Source organism: Miniopterus schreibersii, assembly GCF_964146895.1.
Source record: "Miniopterus schreibersii genome assembly, chromosome: 4".
NCBI classification, from domain to species: Eukaryota; Metazoa; Chordata; class Mammalia; order Chiroptera; family Miniopteridae; genus Miniopterus; species Miniopterus schreibersii.
In genome coordinates this window covers 84,792,638-84,811,954 of record NC_138105.1, presented here as the reverse complement: position 1 = coordinate 84,811,954, position 19,317 = coordinate 84,792,638, and the positions used below count along the sequence as shown (strand labels likewise).

The following is a 19,317-nucleotide window of genomic DNA, read 5'->3' as shown; positions in this document are numbered from 1 at the left end:
AAGAAAGGGAGAATGGGACTCCTTCACCTTATGAGCCCTGGGGCCTCCGTCTTTCCAGGCTCAGTCAAACACTAGGCAGGCAGCCTGCCAGGACAGGTGCCAAGGGCGCTGCGCCAAGGAGAAGGGGGCTCCCGGGGAGCTGGCTCACCTTGAATGAGATTTCATACTGCTCGCCTCCCCAGATCTCCAGGCCTGGGTCGTAGCCGCCCAGCTCCCAGAACCACTTCCGATTCACGGCGAACAGTCCACCGGCCATCACGGGAGACCTGTCAGGGAAGAAGAGTGTGGTGTGAAGACATGGACCGGACAGCCATGTGCACTGGGACACTGCTATTCCCCTGGGACAGTGTCACCTGATGCGCCGTGAACACAGCCCACGTGTCTAGCAGGGAATCCAAGGCCCTTCCGAGTGAGGGCCCAGGCTTTTTTCTTCCTTGCCTACACTTCCCTTCATAAACACTACACTTTAACCAAGTGGACCCAAAGATTCTTTACACGGTTAACACCAAAGAATATTTTTGAAATGAAATCACGGTACTTTCTCCTCATGGGCCTTGTAGCTGTATCATACATAGGGCGTCCCCCCAAAATGTATACACACACTTTGAATAATGATAAAGGCAGGGTTTATTAAAATACATTTCCTTTTCAAAATAGAGCTATCAGCTGTTAAAGTGTGTGTACATTCTTTTGAGACACCCTGTATCTCTCCAGTCCTTCCACTAGTTGAATGGTCCAAATCAGATCTTTCCAAGCCTGTCTCGGCTGTAGAATGTCTTAGAGATGAACAAACATACAGCTTCCTGGGCCCTACCCCAGACGTACAAAATCATCTCTGGGGGATGGAGCCTAGGAGCCTGTGTTTCAGACACGTCCCTTTGACGATTCCTAGTTTAGCACAGACATTTGTTCAGCTGAGGGCCAGTCTCCGGTCCTTCAGTTACACTGGGCTAAGATGAACTCCACTCGCTCATTCTCCTTAGTTTTTTCACCAAGTGCCAGCTGGGAAGCGGGTGAGAGGCATCTGGAGGTAAATCAGAGTTGGACGGGCACCAGGGAATGCAAGTGTGGCAGGGCAGCTACCTCGGGACAGAAGGACCCAGAAAACGTGGGTGCAGTAAGGGCCTCTGGGAGATACAGACAACACTATAGGAGCACGGAAGGAGGGAGTGTCTGCGTCCAGGTTTGGGGGCGAGGAGGGAGGCTGGCGCAAGAGTCAAGGAAGGACGCTCAGAGGGGTAGCATTCGAGGTGGGTTTGGATAAGCAGGAACTCGGGGGAGGGAAAGGCAACAAGGAGAAAACAACAGGAGAAAAGGCACAGAGATAATAGATGTTGGGGTGCCATGGGGAGCAGGAAGTCAGCGTAGCGTCATGCCAATGGGGTCACCTGCTGCGACCTGCCCCAGTCTTCCATGGCGCTCACTCAGGGCCAGCACCTGCAAGGGGCCACCAGTGTTTGCTGTGTGAGAATCTCTCAGAGTGGCCGTGTCCTAGTTCAGCTCCACTAGGAAAGTCCAAACCTTCAAGCCAAAAGAGCCTTCCAGCAGCAACCTCCACATCCCCTCCTGGCCTCGGGAACTGCAAGCTTGTGGCGAGCGGGCTGGTTTCAAAAGAACTTTAGTCAGCCCACATGCATCCCAAGCTTTCTGTAGCGGACGAGTCCTGACAGCACAGGAGGGCACTCCTTTAAAAGGGGATCCCCTTGACTATTCACTGAGGGCCCGAACATCCCAGGTGCTATCCTGAACTATTTTATAATAAAATGACTTCACTCCTCACGTTGGCCCCATGAGGGAGGTCTCATCATCACTATCCCATTTTGCACATGTAGAAAGCAGGGTGCAGACAGGTAACTTGCTTAAGGTTTCACAGCTACTAAGCAGGATTTAAAACTCTAATCTATGCCAAAGCCCGCACCCTTCAAGGCCACAGTATACTGCCTCCTGCCAGGAAGGAGCGATCGAGAAGCAGGTGATGAGTGGAAAGGACGGGACCAGAAATGGGGAACCCTCACTGCAACCTCAGCTCTCCCTAACCTGCGGTGTGACCTGAGATGAAGGATTTAACCACTGAACCCCAGCTGTGCTGCTTGCTACGGCAGCCACGGCCACATGTGGCTACTGAGCACGTGAAATGTGGCTGGTCTGGACTGAGGTGTGCTGGAAGTGTAAGACACAAACCAGATTTCTAAGACTTAGTATGAAGAACGGAAAAGATCTCAATAATTTCAAAGTGTTGATTACATGCTAAAATGAGAATATTTTAGCTATACTGGGTTAGATAAAATATATTACCAAATGAATTTTACCTGCTTCTCTTTACTTTTACATGGCTACCAGGAAATTTAAAAGTATATATGCGGCCTGCAGCATATTTCCGCTGATGGTGCTGATTTAACCTCTGAGCCTGCTTCCTGTGTACATGACAGGCCTACAGCGACACTTCCTAGCTCACCTTGCTAGTATATTTCTGAAAGTATCCAGGGCTATGAGAAAATAAGGTGTCAGTGGTATCAACTCTCCTGTGTCTTCTGAAGGTTGTGGGGTTTGGGTTTTCAGGCTGGAGCCATAAGTATGCTGCTTGGAGGGGCAGAGTGTTTCTGACTCCGTGCTTCATGAGAAATCAAACCCAAGACTGCATGCAAAAATCAGCCTGGGTGAAAGCCAGGGGCAGGGGCCGAGAAGCTGCCTCATTAGGAGCTACCTCACAACAGGTAAGCTACTGGCCTTAAGGTGTGTGGATGCTCAAGGCTTTGACTCCAGAGGGAGGCCTCTCCTCTAGCCCAGTCTATTTTCTGCAATAATAACAACAGTTCTGAGTGTCTAGTATCGGCCGCTCATTTGACCGACATTATCTCCAGCTCTCACAAAGCCCTATCACTAGCCCCCTTTTCAGACGGAGGAATTTAAAATTCAGAAATGTTATATACTCTGCTCAGGGGCATGCAGTGAGTGGATGAGCTGCGAGTCACACCGGGGCCTGCCACCAAAGCCTGAGTTTTTCAAACATCATTACACCACGCTGTGCCTGCAGATTGCCATTCACTGGCACCGTGAGGAGGTGTGTAGAAAATGACCAGGGTTTCTCTTGTGGCCTCTCCCATGGGTTTTGTCTAAGCAATACAGAATAGAAACTTCTGGAAGGAATCAGAGGGTGCAAGGGAGGTAGAGCCCTTCAGGGAGCCTCTAGGCTAGTGGCTCTCAAACTTGACTACATGTCAGTATCACCTGGGAGCTTCAAAAAACAATGATGACCAGATCTCACCCCCAGACTCTGGTGTAACTGGTCTGGGGGGTGATGTGAATGGGTTTATGATTTTGTTTTTTAATAAACTCCCCACGTGATGACAACTGGCACCGAGCGTTGAAAGCCACTGCTCTGGGGCTGGGCCAACCCCTTCAATATCCAGCTGAGGAGACTGAGGCCCCGGAGGAAACTGGCTGGGCCTTTGCTACTAACCAGCTGCATAACCTGAAGTGAGGAGGAGGAACGGGCCAGGACCACCCTTATGCACCTTGCAAACCTTGAGGCTCTAAGCCATGAAGGGGGTTCCGGTTACCTTGAAAACTCCATTTGCTGGAGCCCCCCATTCCGACCTCAGCCTCTACTATGTGTCACCTTGGGCAGGTGTCGTTTCCTCTCTGACTTGGACCAGGAAGGGCTCTAACAGTAGTGCTGGACCATGTTGAGGCCACGGGATCAGGAGAAGAACAAATGCCTGACCTGCTGAAGAGGCGCAGGGCTCCGCTCATGCCCTCCCCTCGGCTCAGGCTGCTCCATCGCCCGGCCCCCTTCCACTTCCTCAGGGGAGCCCCTCTGCCCAGCTCTGGGCCTCTGCTGGGCCCACCGCATTGGGGGCTCCCTTCAGGAGCCCTGGGTACACACTGTGCCCACGAAGATGGCTGAGCTCGCTCACACTTACTCAAATGGGTCGCTGGGGTCCGCCTTCTGCAGTTCTGGAGGGATGGGGATCCGCTTATAGTACATCTCCCAGTCAAAGGCGCCCCGCATGGCATCCCCCGCCTGGGTCTCGTACCGGAAGTCGTCGTGGTCAATCACGTCGATCATCGGGCACACGATGGTCTTGCGGTTCCGAGCGATGCGGTCTGAAGAAACCAAGAGATGCCCATTAGGGAGGCAGGATGGGGGAGCAGCTAAGTGCACGACTCTGTTCTGCAGCTTATTTGCATTTTTAACATGTTCCCTGGGTGATTTCTCTGAACATCTGCACGTGAGAATCCTGGAAAGGAAGGGAGGGCGCAGGCTTTAAGCAAGATGGACCGGGGCTCCCATCCCAGTCCTGATGCCCAAGACAGGGGCCCAGGGCCAGCTACATAACTACCATCCCCACGCCCAGCATTCTCGGGGGTGCCGGTGAACTGCTGGGGCAGGCGATCTGCCACGAGGGGCAAGTGGGCTGTGCTGGGGTGCCTGGCGGCTCTGGGCCAGGAGTTAAGTTCAAGACTTGGCTTGGGGAGCCTGGTAGGGTCAGAGGAGGTGAGTAGCTGCCACCTGGGATGTGTTTACTCAGCCCCCCCCCCCCTCCCAGGCCCACTGATTCAGGATCCCTGAGGGTGGGGATGGATCAACCTTGTGACAGGCTCCCTGGGGATTCTAATGCAGCAGGACCTTCTCCAGGGAAAGAGCTAGACAGAGAAGGGCCTCCTTCCTAACTATTCATGGCCATTCAGGGGATCTCACTTCTGGGCAGGGCTTGAGCTGAGGACACAGTGCTCTGCTGGATGCTGGGTGAGGGTGAGAGGTATGAGGTCAAGGGGTTGCATCAGAGCAGCAGCGTTCAGTGCTGGGCTCATTCGATAACAGAATGCCCAGGTTCGAATCCTGCCTTTGTCACCTGCTAGCAGGGTAACCTTGGGAAAGGTTGTCAGATGCCTCTCCGTCTCAGTTTCCTTCCTGACAAAATGGAGGAAGACAGCACCTATCCTGTGGGGTCTGTGAAGACTGAGTGGGACAACAGGGGTCAAGATACTTGGCACGTGATCAGCACTCCCGACACTGTCTGTGACCAGGGTTGCTGAAAGCAGCTCAGAAGCAGGCGTTGGAAGACTGAGCATCTCCCTCATTCTCTTTGGCCCTCGGTTTTCTCATTTGCAAGATGTGGGTAATAATGCCTGGCCTGCCTGTTCCACCACAGAACCATCAAATTCAAATGGGGCTGTGGCCTAGAAAGCTAGGAGACTAGCAGAGCCAGGATCATGATGATGATGATGATGATGATGGAGGAAATGATCAACAGTGGTTTTTCTTTGGGGGGCTGAATCCTTACTCAGAAATGCTTGCTCTCCAAAGACGGCAGAATGAGCTGTGCAGAGAGGTGTAAATGGTTTCAGAGACAAAAGCCATAATGTGCTCTGTCTGCTGATCATATTAGCAGGGCAGACTTTTAAATCTACACCACTGGTTCACATTTCTATTGCAAAAAGAAAAAATAGAGGGGGAATGCTTCTTCCGTGTATGTCTGCAGATTATGAAAATTACCCTCATATATTTCCATAGAAACAGAGTTAAGGGCTATTTAGACAACCAGCTCGGCTTTCTGCCCCACCACTCCATTCTCTTTATGAGTCACTGAATGACCCAACAAATGGGTTGTTCCTTCAGGACTATAAATTAGGCGACTGATGGTGAGGCTTTTCTCTTTTTTGTTCTTTCTGTAATGAGAGGCAGATGTAGACCTTTTGGCTTAATTAAATCAACAGTTTACCAGAAAATCTGGGGGATATCCTTTCCTAACCCCTTGGGGCCCTGGACCCTTGGGGTCAAAAGAACCTAATCGAATACTAGAGTTGCATGCTGATCTGTGTTGGAACACAGCTTGCTGGGCTGTCCCATTTAACTGCGTGGATTTTGTTTTCTGTCCTCACTCTGAATGGTGGCCTAGCCGGTGCTCCTCAAAGTGTGGGCCCTGGACCAGCAGCACTGGTATTTCCTGGGGGCTGATTTGAAATGCAGCTTCTCAGGCCCCACCCAGGACCTCCTGAATCGGAAACTCTGGGGAGGGGCTAGCACTCTGTTTTAACAAGTCTTCCAGGTGATTCTGATGCTTGCTCAAGTTCGCCCTAAACTTCAGTCCTCCTTGCTCCCTAAGCTTTCTGTTATGGAGAACACACCCACCACTTCTGAGGGGCTCACTTTTCTCTCTGAATTGGTAACCCTTCCTCTACTGCCGTCCCTAGCCTGACTCCCAGTCTCAATGGGACATTTCCTCTTCAATGTCAAACTGTCAGCACCAGCTCACTGCCTTTATCAAAGCTGAACTTCTCAGACAGACTTTGGAGTCAGACAAATGGTGACTTTGACACTTATGGCCCAAGGGAATAAGTGAGTCATTCAATATCCCTGAACTTCAGTTTCTTCTACCATAAAAAAGGGATACTTTTGACCTGGCATAGTTTTATAAGAATTAGAGATAATGCTTGCAACCTTCCTGCCTCACAGTAGCATTGCAGTGAACAGTAACTATTCTAAGTTGATATGATGCCCCCCATAGTTTGGCTCTTAAGTGTAGACAACGATGGCTTGCTTTCTAAGAAAACTTTAATCTGGAGGAGCAATCATATCACTAGAAACGAATATGCTGTATGACTTTGGGCAAGTCACTTCCCTTCTCTCTGAGTCTCAGCTTCCTTCTCTGTAAAATAAAGAGACGGAACTGGAGGGCTTGTTAAGGTCTCTTTGAGAACTCCTGAACTTCCAAACCCCTCCTGGCACCTGGCATTGTGCTGGGTGCTCTCAAGCAGGCCGGGGAACCCTAGTGGATGACTCTGTGCAGAAGGCTGGCTCATTCCAAGTTGCCTACCTTGTCTTGGGAGGGTTCCTTACCGAGCAAGGGGGGGAGCCAATTGACATTGGCTTCACAGTGTGAGTCCAAGAATGTGATGACATCCCCAACTGCTGCTGAGGCCCCCAGCATCCGGGTCCTTATCAGCCCTTCCCTCTTCTTGGTTCGGAGAATCCTCACGCTGGGGAAATGGGCCATGTAGTCTTCAAGTGGCTTCTTCAGGTGCTCTGTGAGGGAGACAGAAGAGGACAGATGGATGATGGGTAAGAAGAACTGCTTAGTAATCATTCTTGTGACTTCTCCCTCACATGTGCACTGCACTTTACAGTTTAGACACAGCTTTCCAGTACTCTGCCTCATTGTACCTCTCAGATAGGGCCAAGAAGGGCAGGGACCACCATCTGCATGCTGCAAATGGGGACACAAGCTCAAAGAGGTCCAGTGACAGCTCCAGACCTGGAGCACAGAGGGATCTTCTGTGAGTAGCTGTGGTTCATGCCTGGCTGGGATCAATTTCCTCATTTTTTGGTAACAATACTCTGATTTTACTTTGGGAAACTGCCCCTCCCCTTCTCAGTCCATCAGATTTGGGTGGGGCTGGCTCCATCCCCTGGTTCCAAGGGGCAGAGCAGGCAGCTTGAGCCTGACCAGTGAGGGCATCCCATTCCCCTGGCCTCAGTGATCGGTCCAGGGATGGCCATGTGACCTGATTTGTCCACATAATGAATACTGAGAGGTTTTTTCAGACCTACTGAAAAAACAGGGCCCTTTCTTTTTGCTAGTTAGTTATTTGGTTGGTTGGCCATAAGTCTAGAGCTGCTGGTGACATCTTTGCCAAATGAGGTGATAAGAGGTGGTGGGAGGATCTGCTGGGCCTGAAGCCAGTGTGTAAGAAGAGAGTCAAGAGACGGAGAGAGACATTATTCTGAGGACATTTTGATGCTTCAGATCCCCCTGTGCCTGACGCAGATAGATTTCTGGATGTTCTTATTGCACGTGAGAACAAATTCCTCTTTATGCTTATTCTAATGTCAGGTGCATTTTTGTCCCACGTGTGGAAACGTTGTTTTGAATAAATCTGAAAAATGGTTTCTTTCCACTAAATGCTGGTGTTCTCTTAATTTCAGAGTTTGGGCCCTTTGTGAAAACTCTAGCATGACTACAAAAAACCCTACTGTTTACATCATATTTAATGATGTATGCTTTCTCATCACTTCTACTCAGTATTGTACAGTACTACAACAGCTAGTTACCTAGCTAGTGCAACTGGTAAGACAAAGAAATAAAAGGCATAAATACTGGAAAGAAAAAGTAGTAACGTCTTTAATTGTAGATGGCATGATTGTTTACATAAAAAATCCTAAGAAATCTACAAAGTAGAACTAATAGGTAAACTTAACATGATTTCAGGATACAGGTCAACATTTTCAAATCAATTATATTTCTATTTACTAGCAAATAAAAAACAACTGGAAAATGCAATTTAAAAGGGTAAAAATATAATTTACACTTTACCAAAAGTACAAATTTGTATACTTTGAAAACTACAAAACGTTGTTGAAAGGAATTAAAGACCAAAATAAATGGAGACAGATAGTTCATGTTAATATTAAGACAGTAATAATACCTCCCATATTGATCTTCAGCTTCAACGTGATTAAAATCACAGCTGATTTCTTTGCAGAAATTGACAACTGACAGCTGATCCTAAAATTTATGGAAATGCAAGGGACAAAGGGATCCAGAATAGCTAAAACAACCTTTTGATTATTTATACATGAATGTTTATAGCAACACTATTCACAACAGCCAGGTGGTGGAAATAACCCAAGTTTCCAATGCTTTATGAATGTATCGACAAATAAAGAATATATCCAAACAATGGACTATTACTCTGCCATAAAAATGGATCAAAAACTGATACGTGCTACACCATTGATGAATCTAAAAAATATTATACTAAGTAAAAGAAGCCAAGCATAAAAGGCCACATACTGTATAATTCCACTTGTATGATGTTCCAGAATAGGTAATCCACAGACACAGAAGGCAAATCAGTGATTACCAGGGCCAGGGTCAGGGGAATGGGGAGTGACTACTTAATGGGTATGGGGTCTCCTTTGAGGATGATAAAAGTATTTTGGAACTAGATAGAGGTGAGGGTTGCACAACACTGTGAATGTACTAAGTTCTAATTAATCGTATACGAGAATATGGTTAATTTTATGTGAACTTTACTTCAATTAAAAAAAAGTGGATAAAGAATATAAATAGGTACTTCTCCAAAGAAGATAGACAACTGGCCAATAAGCACGTGAAAAGATGCTCACCATTATTAATCATCAGGGAAATGCAAACGAAAGCCACAGTGGGACACCGTCCTACTTGACATCCACTAGGACTGATATAATCGGAAAGTCAGATAATAACAGGAGTTGACAATCTTCATACACTGTTGGTGGGAATGTAAAATGGTGCAGCCACTTAGGAAAACAGTCTGGCAGTTCCTCAAACTTAAACACAGTTGTAACACACTCCTAGGTATACACCTAAAAGGAATGGAAACATATTTCCACACAAAAACGTGTACACTCATGTTCATAGCAGCAATATTCATAAGAGCCCAAAACTGAAAACCATCCAAATGTCCATCAAATTATGAATGGAAAACAAAATGTAGAATAGCCACATAATAGAATACTATTCAGCAATAAAAAAGGAACAAGCTATTGCAATAATATGAAATGAGCCTTAAAAACATTATGCTAGGTCAAAGAAATCAGACATATAAGACTAGATAGTACATGATTCTATTTACGTGAAATTTCTAGAAACGTAAAACTACAAAGACAGAAAGGAAATCCGTGGTTGCCTGAAGCTGGGTTGGAGTGGGGATTGATTGCAAACAGGCATAGGAGAACGTTTTGGAGTGATGGAAATGTTCTAAAAATGATTTACAGTGATAGTTTCACAACTGTATAAATTCACTAAAAACAACAACACTGAACTACAGAGTTAAAATGGGTGATTTTTATCGTATGTAAATTATACCTCCAGAAGGCAGTTAAATTCTAAAAAAAAGAAAGAAAAAGAAATCAATTGTATTCCTATATACTGGCAAAACACAATTGGAGAGTACGACAAAAATAGCATTTGTAATAGTCTCATATATAAAGACCCAAATAAATGGAGAGATAAATAATATTTATAGATTGGAAGACTCCATATTAACAGCCAGTTCTCAGCCCAGAAATAAACCCATGCATTTATGGTCAATTAATATTTGACAAAGGAGGCAAAAACATACAATGGTGTAAAGAAAGTCTATTCAGTAAATGGTGTTGGGAAAATTGAACCAATACGTACAAAACAAGAGAAACTAGACCACCTTCTTACACCATACAAAAAAATAAACTCAAAATGGATTACAGCCTTAAATGTTAGACTTGAAACCATAAAAATCCTAGAAGAAAACATAGGCAGTAAAATCTCGGACATTTCTTGTAGCAATATTTTTTCTGATATATTGCCTCAGGCAAGGGAAACAAGAAAAAATAAACTAATAGGGCTATATCAAACTAAAAAGTTTTTGCACAGCAAAGGAAACCATCAAGAAAACAAAAAGATAGCCCACTGAATGGGAGACCACATTTGCCAATGATACATCTGATAAGGGGCTAATATCCAGTTTATAAAGAACGTATATAACTCAACATCAAAAAATCACACAATCCAATTAAAAAAAGGGTGAAGGACCTAAACAGACACATCTCCAAAGAGGACATACAGATGGCCAATAGACATATGAAAAGATGCTCAATGTCACTAATCATCAGAGATGCAAATTAAAAGCACAATGAGGTGTCACCTCACACCTGCCAAAATGTCACCATCAGTAAATCCACAAACAAGCGCTGGCGAGGGTGTGGAGGAAAGGGGGCCCTCGCACACTGTGGGGGAATGCAGACTGGTGCAGCCACTGCGGAAAGCAGTATGGCGTTTCCTCAAAAAATTAAAAAGGGAACTGCCTTATGACCTAGAAATTCCATTTCTGGGAATATATCTGAAGAAACCGGAAACACTAATTTGAAAAAATATATGCACTCCTATGTTTATAGTAGTGTTATTTATAATAGCCAAGATTCAGATGCAGCCCAAGTGCCTACCAGTAGATAAGTGGATAAAAAAGCTTTGGTACAGCCCTGGCCGGGTGGCTCAGCTGGCTGGAGCACCGTCCTTTACACCAAAATGGTTCTGGGTTCGATTCCCGGCCAGGCACCTACTTAGGAGAAAACCCACTGACGTTTCTCTCTCACACCAATGTTCATTCGTTCGTTTGTTCTTCTTGCTCTCTCCCCCTTCCTCTCTAAAATCAATAAACATACTCTTGGGTGAGAAGTAAAAAAAAAAAAAAGAGAGAGAAAGGGAGCATGCGGGCCTTTCTCGGGTGAGGCATTCTATATCTTGACTGGGGTGCTGGTTTCCCAGCTGTAAACATTTGCCAAACCTCATGGAATTGTGTACTTAAGATATCTGTACATTTTTTCACCATTTGTAACTTTTAGTTCAATTAAAAAAAAATTGGTCAAAGCACACATTGTGCTAGTTGGGGAAGTTGGAGTGTAGTGAAGTGTCACTGACTGGGGCCAGGAAAATTGGTCTATGTTCGCGTCTGGCCCAGTGAGACCATCCCTTATTTCCTCTAGGTCTCAGTGCCATCTCTGTAATCAGAGTTTGGACCAGAAGGTCCTCAATGGCCCTGGGCCCAGGCCTCGCAGAGCTCTTGCCTTCCCTAACCAAAGCCCAAATCCTCTGAATTTGTTCCATCAGGGGTTACACAGGAAGGGCCCTCCTAAATCGGGGGGGGGGGGGTCCAAATCACCTGGTGAGCTGCTGTAAATGAAGCTGCCAGGCATCAACCAGGCGGTGATTTGGTAGACCGAGGGTAGCACCCAGCAGCTTTGGTTTTACTTGACCACAATCAGGGAATTGTGATGCACAGCCAGCCTGGAACTCCCTGGGGTAGTTCAGTTTCTTCATTTTATAGACAGAAAGCTGTGGTCCAGAGAAGGGAAGGGCCTGCCTCTGGCACAGTTAGCAGTAGAGCTGTGCTTCACGCCAGGAGCCCCGGGCTGCTTGGTCGAGAACCTACTGAACCTTTTGTTTTTCTAACCCAGTAAAGCAATGAATCACTTCACTGGTAAGGAAGGTTATGATTGGCAAAGCAGCTTCACATATTTTATCTCCCTTGGTTCACAAAATCATACTTTGCATTTGACAGATGAGAAAACTGATATTCAGAGAAACTAAGAAACTTGCCCGAAGTCATACAGCTGGTAAGTGTGGGTTCCCTGTGGAAGCATAATGCTCTCCCTTCCCGGTCATGTTTTCCCAATGCTGAAAATCATAAACTACTGCATCTTTCTGCCTCTTCCACCTCCCCTACTACAATTTACTTAGACTTTTAAAATCAACTCACTTTTTAAAATTCAAATTTTTATTTAATTAAATTTATTTTGAAGAAAAAAAAAAAAGTTAAACACCATAAATGGAAAATCGATACCGGTTGTGATAAAGAACTAAAAAAAAACCCCAAACATGTGAAAATTAAACGATGTTACTAGATTTCAGCCAGAACTTCCTGCTGCCCCATGACTGGGAGCTTGAGGTCGGCTCTCCTTCTGTCAAGGAGGGAGATATGGGACTCTCCACCTGAGGTCATCAGGAGAAACCAGACAGAACCGAAAAGACAAAAGCTTCTCTCCACACGAGTCCACGTTACTTCATGCAAAGTCTCTGAGCCACCTGAGACCATCTTGGTACCACCTAGAACCACTTCTGCACTGGACACTTAGGGAAACACGGCCCCATCACTTGAGGTAAGTCTCCAGAACCTTCTGCGAGATGACGCGTGCTTCACGTGGCGGCGTCTAGCATCTTGTAGGCAGGGGCAGTGGAAAGATAACCAGAGAAAAGGCGGTCTACAGACACACTCCGGAGGCTGGAAAGCTGAAAGACGCCAGGCGGCTGCCTTGCTTGCTCTCAAAGATTAATATGGCTTCGCCCGCCCTTTCCCACTTATCCTTGGAACAGTGACTCTGTAGAAAACAGAAATCAATTTTCCCTAATTGAGGGACTAAATCTTTCCAAAAGAGACTTTCTTGGGCATTGAGACAAGATAGCAAAAGGCATGATCACTCTCCAGATAGGCTGCTGTTCGGGCAGGAACAGTCTTTTTTTAAAAAAAAAAAAGCCATAGTCATCCTGACAAGCGCTTCTTCTTGGCTGGGTTCAACTGGTAGGTCATTAACTCGAGGATGAGATAATCTCCTCTACTACACACCACTACTCCCATCAGAATTAGAAATAGCACCCGGCCCCGCTCTAATCATCGAGGGCCCCGCTCGGGCAGAGCCCCGCCGCCGAATCACCCTGAACGCAGATGGCTGCATCATTACAGATCAAGCAATTAAGGGCTTTTGACAGCTTGTGGTAAAGTTGGAGCCATTATTTAGGGGCAATTATGCTCCTCCTGTCCTTATTAGAAAGTGCATTTACACAAAATCAGGACTGTTGCCTTATTTTGCCACTTGGATGAGGGCATTCCGTTCCATCAAGTCATCGAATTTCAGGGCTGAAAGGGATTTGAGGTGAAGATGATGACGGTTATAATGACAATTATCACGCTCGCCCACAGAGCTCCCTGCTTCACATACATCATCTCTGACACCTACAAATGGGGTATTAAGGTCCCATGTTATAGAAGAAGATGCCATGAGGCTTAGAGGGGGTGATGTAACCTGCCTAAGGAACACAGTCCATAAATCATGAAGTCACAGTGTAAAACCCAACCTGCCTGACTGCAAACGAGCAGGCTCTTCCTAATGCATCAAACCCCATCTCTGCTCACTTGTCAGTCCTTTCATTCTACCCAGGGGGGACCAGGAGGGCCATGGAAGTGAAATGCCCTCCCCAGAATCATATAGTGAGTCTGTGACACAGCGTGTCCACCCTGGGACCCCTCCCCCCATCTTCATAAACACCAGGGCAGGGATAAGCAGCCTTCATCAAAGTGCCTATGCTCATGGGTTTATAACGGGGACCTAAAGCTGTGCTAAGAAAGATTCTGAGGCTATATCCTGGCTCAGCATCAAAGTGCCAGGGCTGAGAACAGATGTCTGCCCTGAAGCAGCAGGAGGCAGCTGCCCTAATATCAAATATGCATCATTCCCATTCCAAGGGCCGCTCTGACGGAAAAAACTACAGAATTGCTTTTGCCCATATTACCCCTCTAATTTAATGAGCCAGAGCCACCCAATAAGAGGGAGGCTGGTTCTGAAGGCGAGCCCCATCGCTGTCAGGATCTTAGCAGGTGTTAGAAGAGCACTTATCAGAGAGCTCACAGGCGGGCTCTGGGTGCCCATCCGCTCCTCCTCAGCATTGCCCTCTGCCTGCCGCCTTCGCCCGCCAGCACCTGCCTCTGCCTGGGGCTCTCTGCACCCACAGGGTGAAGCTCATCCAAGGACTGTGGTGTTGGTGGATCATCACCCCAGCGCCCCTGCCCCTCCGGTGGGCTGACCCCTGACACATGCTCGGGGCTGGCTCCCAGGGGATCCCGTGGGGTGGCAGCGTGGTGCCAGTCCCAGGCATCCTTACTGGCTGCCTCCCCTTCTTGTTCCCCCGTCCGCACTCTCTTGCTGGTGTTTCCCCAAATCTCCTTCCCAAATAACTACTTGCCCTCAAATCCCGTCTCAGGATCTGCTTTAGGGAACCCAAACTAAGACAAGTTCTAAGCAGCAGGTATGACTTAGAGGGACCGCAAAGCCGACTCTGTGATTTCATGACTTCCCCTCGGCGACACACTGTTCTTTGGTGCCCAGTTTCTATAAATAATGGTTATCCCGTGTTCAGTGCCCGCCCACACCAGGCACTAGCCCGAGGACTCTACAGGCATTTACTCATCTCATCTTCACAAACACGCCACAAGGCAGGTCATGATTAAGTGTCCCGGTGTTACTGAGGAGGAAATGGGGCCCAGGGAGGTTCCATAACTTTCCCCAGGTCCACATAGTTAGTAATTGGCAGGTCTTGGATTTAAACCCAGTCAGTCCGGCTCCAGAGTCTGTAGTCTTCTTTGCTAAACTTTTCAAAAATTAAGAATTATTTCAAACATATTTTTAAAAGTAGGACAGAATAATGAACCCCCCCCCCCCCCCCATTGACCCATCACAGCTTTGGAAACTGTCAATTGCTGGTCACTCCTGTTTCACCCCCACCCCTGCCCACTGGGTGATACTGGAGCTAATGGAGTCTGTGCTCATAACCACTGTGCTGAGAGAGGAGAGCCAGGGTTAGCGGGGAAGGATATTACAGTCCCCCGGACTAGCACTTGCCCTCTCCCCAGGACACTCCTGGTGAGTTATCTCAATGTTGGACACAGAACATCTAAGGAAGTGCATGCTGATCATCTCAGTGGGCTTCCTGAAAGTCACTAGGAAGGTGGGGCAGGTATCATCAATCCCGGTGTTACCAGAGAGGAAACTGAGGCCCAGGGGAAAGAAGGCCTTGCCCTACATCTCTCAGGTGGTGAGGTTTGAGCGAGGACCTGTGCTTCCCCGGTCCTCCCAGTATATCCCACCTGAACGAATGCGTGTGCGTGCGTACACACACACACACACACACACACACACACACACACACACGCTTCCCTGAGCCTGTACTGAAATGCAGCCTCTCTCTCCTGTCTGGTCTGAGGATACTTAGGACTCCGAAGATGGTTCTACCTCGCAGGTTGTGGCACAGGTCGCTGCATTCCAAGGAGTCGCTGTGAGTTAAATCGTGTCCCCCCAAAAGGTATGTCAAAGTCCTAACCTCTAGGACCTGCAAGTGTGACCTTATTTGGAAATAGGGTCTCTGCAGATGTAATCAAGTTAAGATAAGGTCATCCAGGTTTAGGGTGGGCCCTAATCCAACGACTAGTGTCCTTAAAAGAAGAGGGAAATTTGGACCCACAAGGAGAACACCATGAGGCAATGGAGGGAGAGATTGGAGTGGTGTGTTTACAAGCCAAGAAACACCAAGGATTGCTGGTAACACCAAAAGCTAGGAAGAGGAAGGAAGGCTCCTCCCCTGGAGACTTCAGAGAGAGCATGGCCCAGCCAACACCTTGATTGCTCACCTCTAGCTTCCAGAACTGAGGGAGAATCAACTTTTGCTGTTTCAAGCCATCCAGTCTGTAGTGCCTCATGCTGGCAGCCCTAGGACACTGAGGCAGAAGGGGGAGGTCCTCACACACTGGCACCGTAACAGAGACACAGCAAGAACATGGCCTTGGTCCAGGCTACCGCTGTCCCTGTCTGGACCACTGCAGTCTACGGCCAACTGCAGCAGCTGGGACTGCTGTCCCTGCCTCCACTCTGTCCCTCTTTGGCCTCGCCTGCACAGAGCAGTTCGGGTGGTCTCTTGAAAGGGAAGTAAACTGCAGCTTGTCACCCTTACACTCTCTTGCTTAAAACTCTTCCACGGCTTCCCACGGCTCTTGGGAGGAGGTCCACAATCCTTACAGGAACGATAAGGCTGGGCAGGGCTGTCCCTGCCCCCACTCCAGCCTCATCTTGCCCTTCCTTCCTTATTACCATCCTCCCCCTGCCATCTGCTTTCAGGTGTCCAGAGGCCCATGATGTCTCCTTCTGTCACTGCTGGTCCTTCTGCCTGGATTTCTGAGATCCCAAAGCCCCTCCATACATCCCCCTCTAGTTACCTCCTGCTCGTCCCTGAGATCTTGGCTCAAACTCCAACTCATCACTGAAGCCTTTTCCCGTCTTCCCAGAGCACAGCAGGTGTCCAGGGCAGATCATCATAGAGCCCTGGAACGTGTCCTTCATGTCCCTCAGCTCAGGTCACCCTTCCGTATCCATGGATTACTTGCTTTGTTTCCCTCCTACTCTAAGCTCCAGGAGGGTGAGCTCTGTGAACAGTGCTTGCCGGAGTATCCCTAGTGCCCAGTGCAGAGCCAGAGGCACCCACGGCCCCTGCTAAACCCACACACCTTCCCCTCCCATCATTTCATTTGATTTGACTGTCCTGTGAGGGAAGCAGGTCACGGTCCACCATCCGCATTTCAAGATGAGGGAAGTCAAGTTCAGAAGATGTTTTGGTCCAAGGTCACACAGCCAGCAAGTTAAGTGGGAAGACAGGACTCCGATTCAGTTTGGTTTGTTCAGAAATCTCTGCTCTAGTGTTGTGTGTAATAAATTAATTCCCAAGTACAACATAAGAGTTTCAACCTCTGCTGCCAGCGAGCCTGGCAGACACCTGCTCAGGAGCCCCAGGAACAAAGGAGCCCTGTGTTCCACGCTCCGGCGGGACCCAGGGCGTGCGGGAGAGGGCCCGTGGGCAGGCCGGCGAGGGAGAAGGGGAGGAAGGCACAAACGAGACACAGCAGCCCGCCCCGTGTCAGCGCCGGTTCAGAGGCCTCCTGGGTGTTGCCAACAACGCAGAGGCTGTGGCGGGAGAAGCTGCCCTCTGTGCACCCGGGGCGGATTCTGGGCGCTGTGGATGTTCTGGGTCCTGTCATGTCTCAGCTCTGCTGGGCTTCTGGCTATTAAAGTGTCACAGCTCATCTGTTTCTAGACTGATTTATTTGCTTGCAAGTCTCAGACAGGGTATTCTAGAGCACTGCCGATCCATAGCACTCAAAAGTGGCACCCTGTGCTGCCCGGGCCACTGTGGCTCAGTTGGTTGAGTGTCATCCTGTGCACTAAAAGTCGCCGGTTTGATTCCCGGTCAGGACACATACCCAGGTTGTAGGTTAGATCCCCGATCAGGGTGTGTATGGGAGGCAACTGATTGATGTTTCTCTCTCACATTGATGCTTCCCTCTTTTTCTCCCTTCCTCTTTAAAATTAAAAAAAAAAAATTTTTTTTTTTAAAAGTGTCACCCTGCGTCCTGCTTTGATACTCAGGTGCTTCTAGCCAAAAGAAAACTTAAGATGAGGTGGACCCTTACTCTTATCATCACTGTCAATGTCAGAGTTTCTGTCCAGAGCTTCCTGTGTGCCTGGGCCTCAAGTTAAATGCTGTCATTTATCCACATTGTCTCATTTCATCACCATGAAAACTATTAGGCTCAGAAAACTTCTATGCTGTGTTCAGCTAGTAGGTGACAGCCAGGAGTCATAGCAGGTGCTTTTGATTCCCAAGCAGGCATTATTAACCATGAAACTAGACCATCCCTCCATGCCCTCGTCTCTGCATTCTGCCTGGTGGGGACCGATTTTTAGTCACACAATCTCAACCTTATCCCCCACCCCCTGGGATGTCCAGGGCTTTCACTTGTTTGAAAAACTGACATAGGTAAATATAAACAGCAGGGAAATTAGAAAGCGAGGTTGGGGAGGAAAGCTCTGATGGCACCAGGACTGGTTTTGGCGAAATGCACTGGCATTTAAGCATCATTTACTGTTTGGAAAAGGAAAACAGACCAGCCCTTCAGGAGAGAGAGAGTTTTCTGGCCCTGAGCCCCAGGAAGGAATTCAGAGTGTGGCAGGGCTGAAGGGGGCCTCAGAGGTCAGCAAGAAGATCCTTTCCCTTCTTTGACAGGGGTCTCTAAGACAACCTAAGGCGCAGCAGACACCTTCGATGTGTGGTTTGAAAAAAAACCATTTCCTTTCCCCTTCCCATCCCCCTTCCTCCTCTCCACCCTCCTCTTCTTCTTGATAATAGCTTTACTGAGATATAATTCACACACCATACAGTTCACCCATTTAAAGTGTACAATCCATGCCCTGAGAGTGGTGCATCAACCATACCTCAGTGAAGGCATTTCTGCCGGGGAGATTCAGTCTAGTTTAATCAAGAAAGCATTTGCTGCACTCCTGCTGTGTGTCAGGGACGAGGCTGGGCACAGTCCTTTCTGCTGCTCTAACATGGTGGTTTTCAAAGTGTGGTCCCCAGACCAGTGGCATCACTGTCATCTGGGACCTTGTTAGAAATGCCAGCTCTTAGGCCTCAGCCCAGACCTACTGAATCAGATGGGTGAGGCCTGCTGACCTGGACTTTATCAAGCTCTCCACCTGACTCCGATACGTGCTAACAGTCGAGAAACACTGATCTGCCTTAATGCAGAAGGTGAGCTCAGAGAAATAAACCTGGGCCATTGTGACCATATTAGAATCTCTAAATGATTAGAAATAGAAACTCACACTTCCTGCTAGAATAATAGAAAGACTGAAGTTCTTCAAGGATTCTGAGCCGATTTGCTGGCCCCCAGCAAACCTGTGAAGGGGATGGGTACCTCCTCCTCAGACTCACAGTGGTCCCCACTTGGCCTGGTCCTGCCTCACCTCCCTCCCTGATGCTCCTCTCACCTTCAAGGCAGAAAAGATCTGACAAACTAGCGCACCTCCCCCTAGGCTCACAGCAAGAGTTCTCAAACCTCAGCCCTAAAAATCCCCAGGGGAACTAGTTTTCACACACCTTAAGTCTCAGAGTCTGACTGCTATACACACTGGGA

The 19,317-nt window shown here is 47.9% G+C and overlaps 1 protein-coding gene across 1 annotated transcript in view; it reads right to left on the bottom strand.

The window, feature by feature from the left end:
- The window catches only part of GALNT10 (polypeptide N-acetylgalactosaminyltransferase 10), a 170,515-nt gene that overhangs the window by 24,803 nt on the left and 126,395 nt on the right, over positions 1–19,317 (bottom strand). Inside the window, exons 5-7 of the mRNA XM_081135940.1 lie at positions 6,845–7,030; positions 3,924–4,107; positions 149–266 (exon numbers count right to left, since the gene is read on the bottom strand). Coding sequence (XP_080992066.1) covers positions 149–266; positions 3,924–4,107; positions 6,845–7,030 — 488 coding nt within the window. The remainder of the gene's footprint in view (positions 1–148; positions 267–3,923; positions 4,108–6,844; positions 7,031–19,317) is intronic.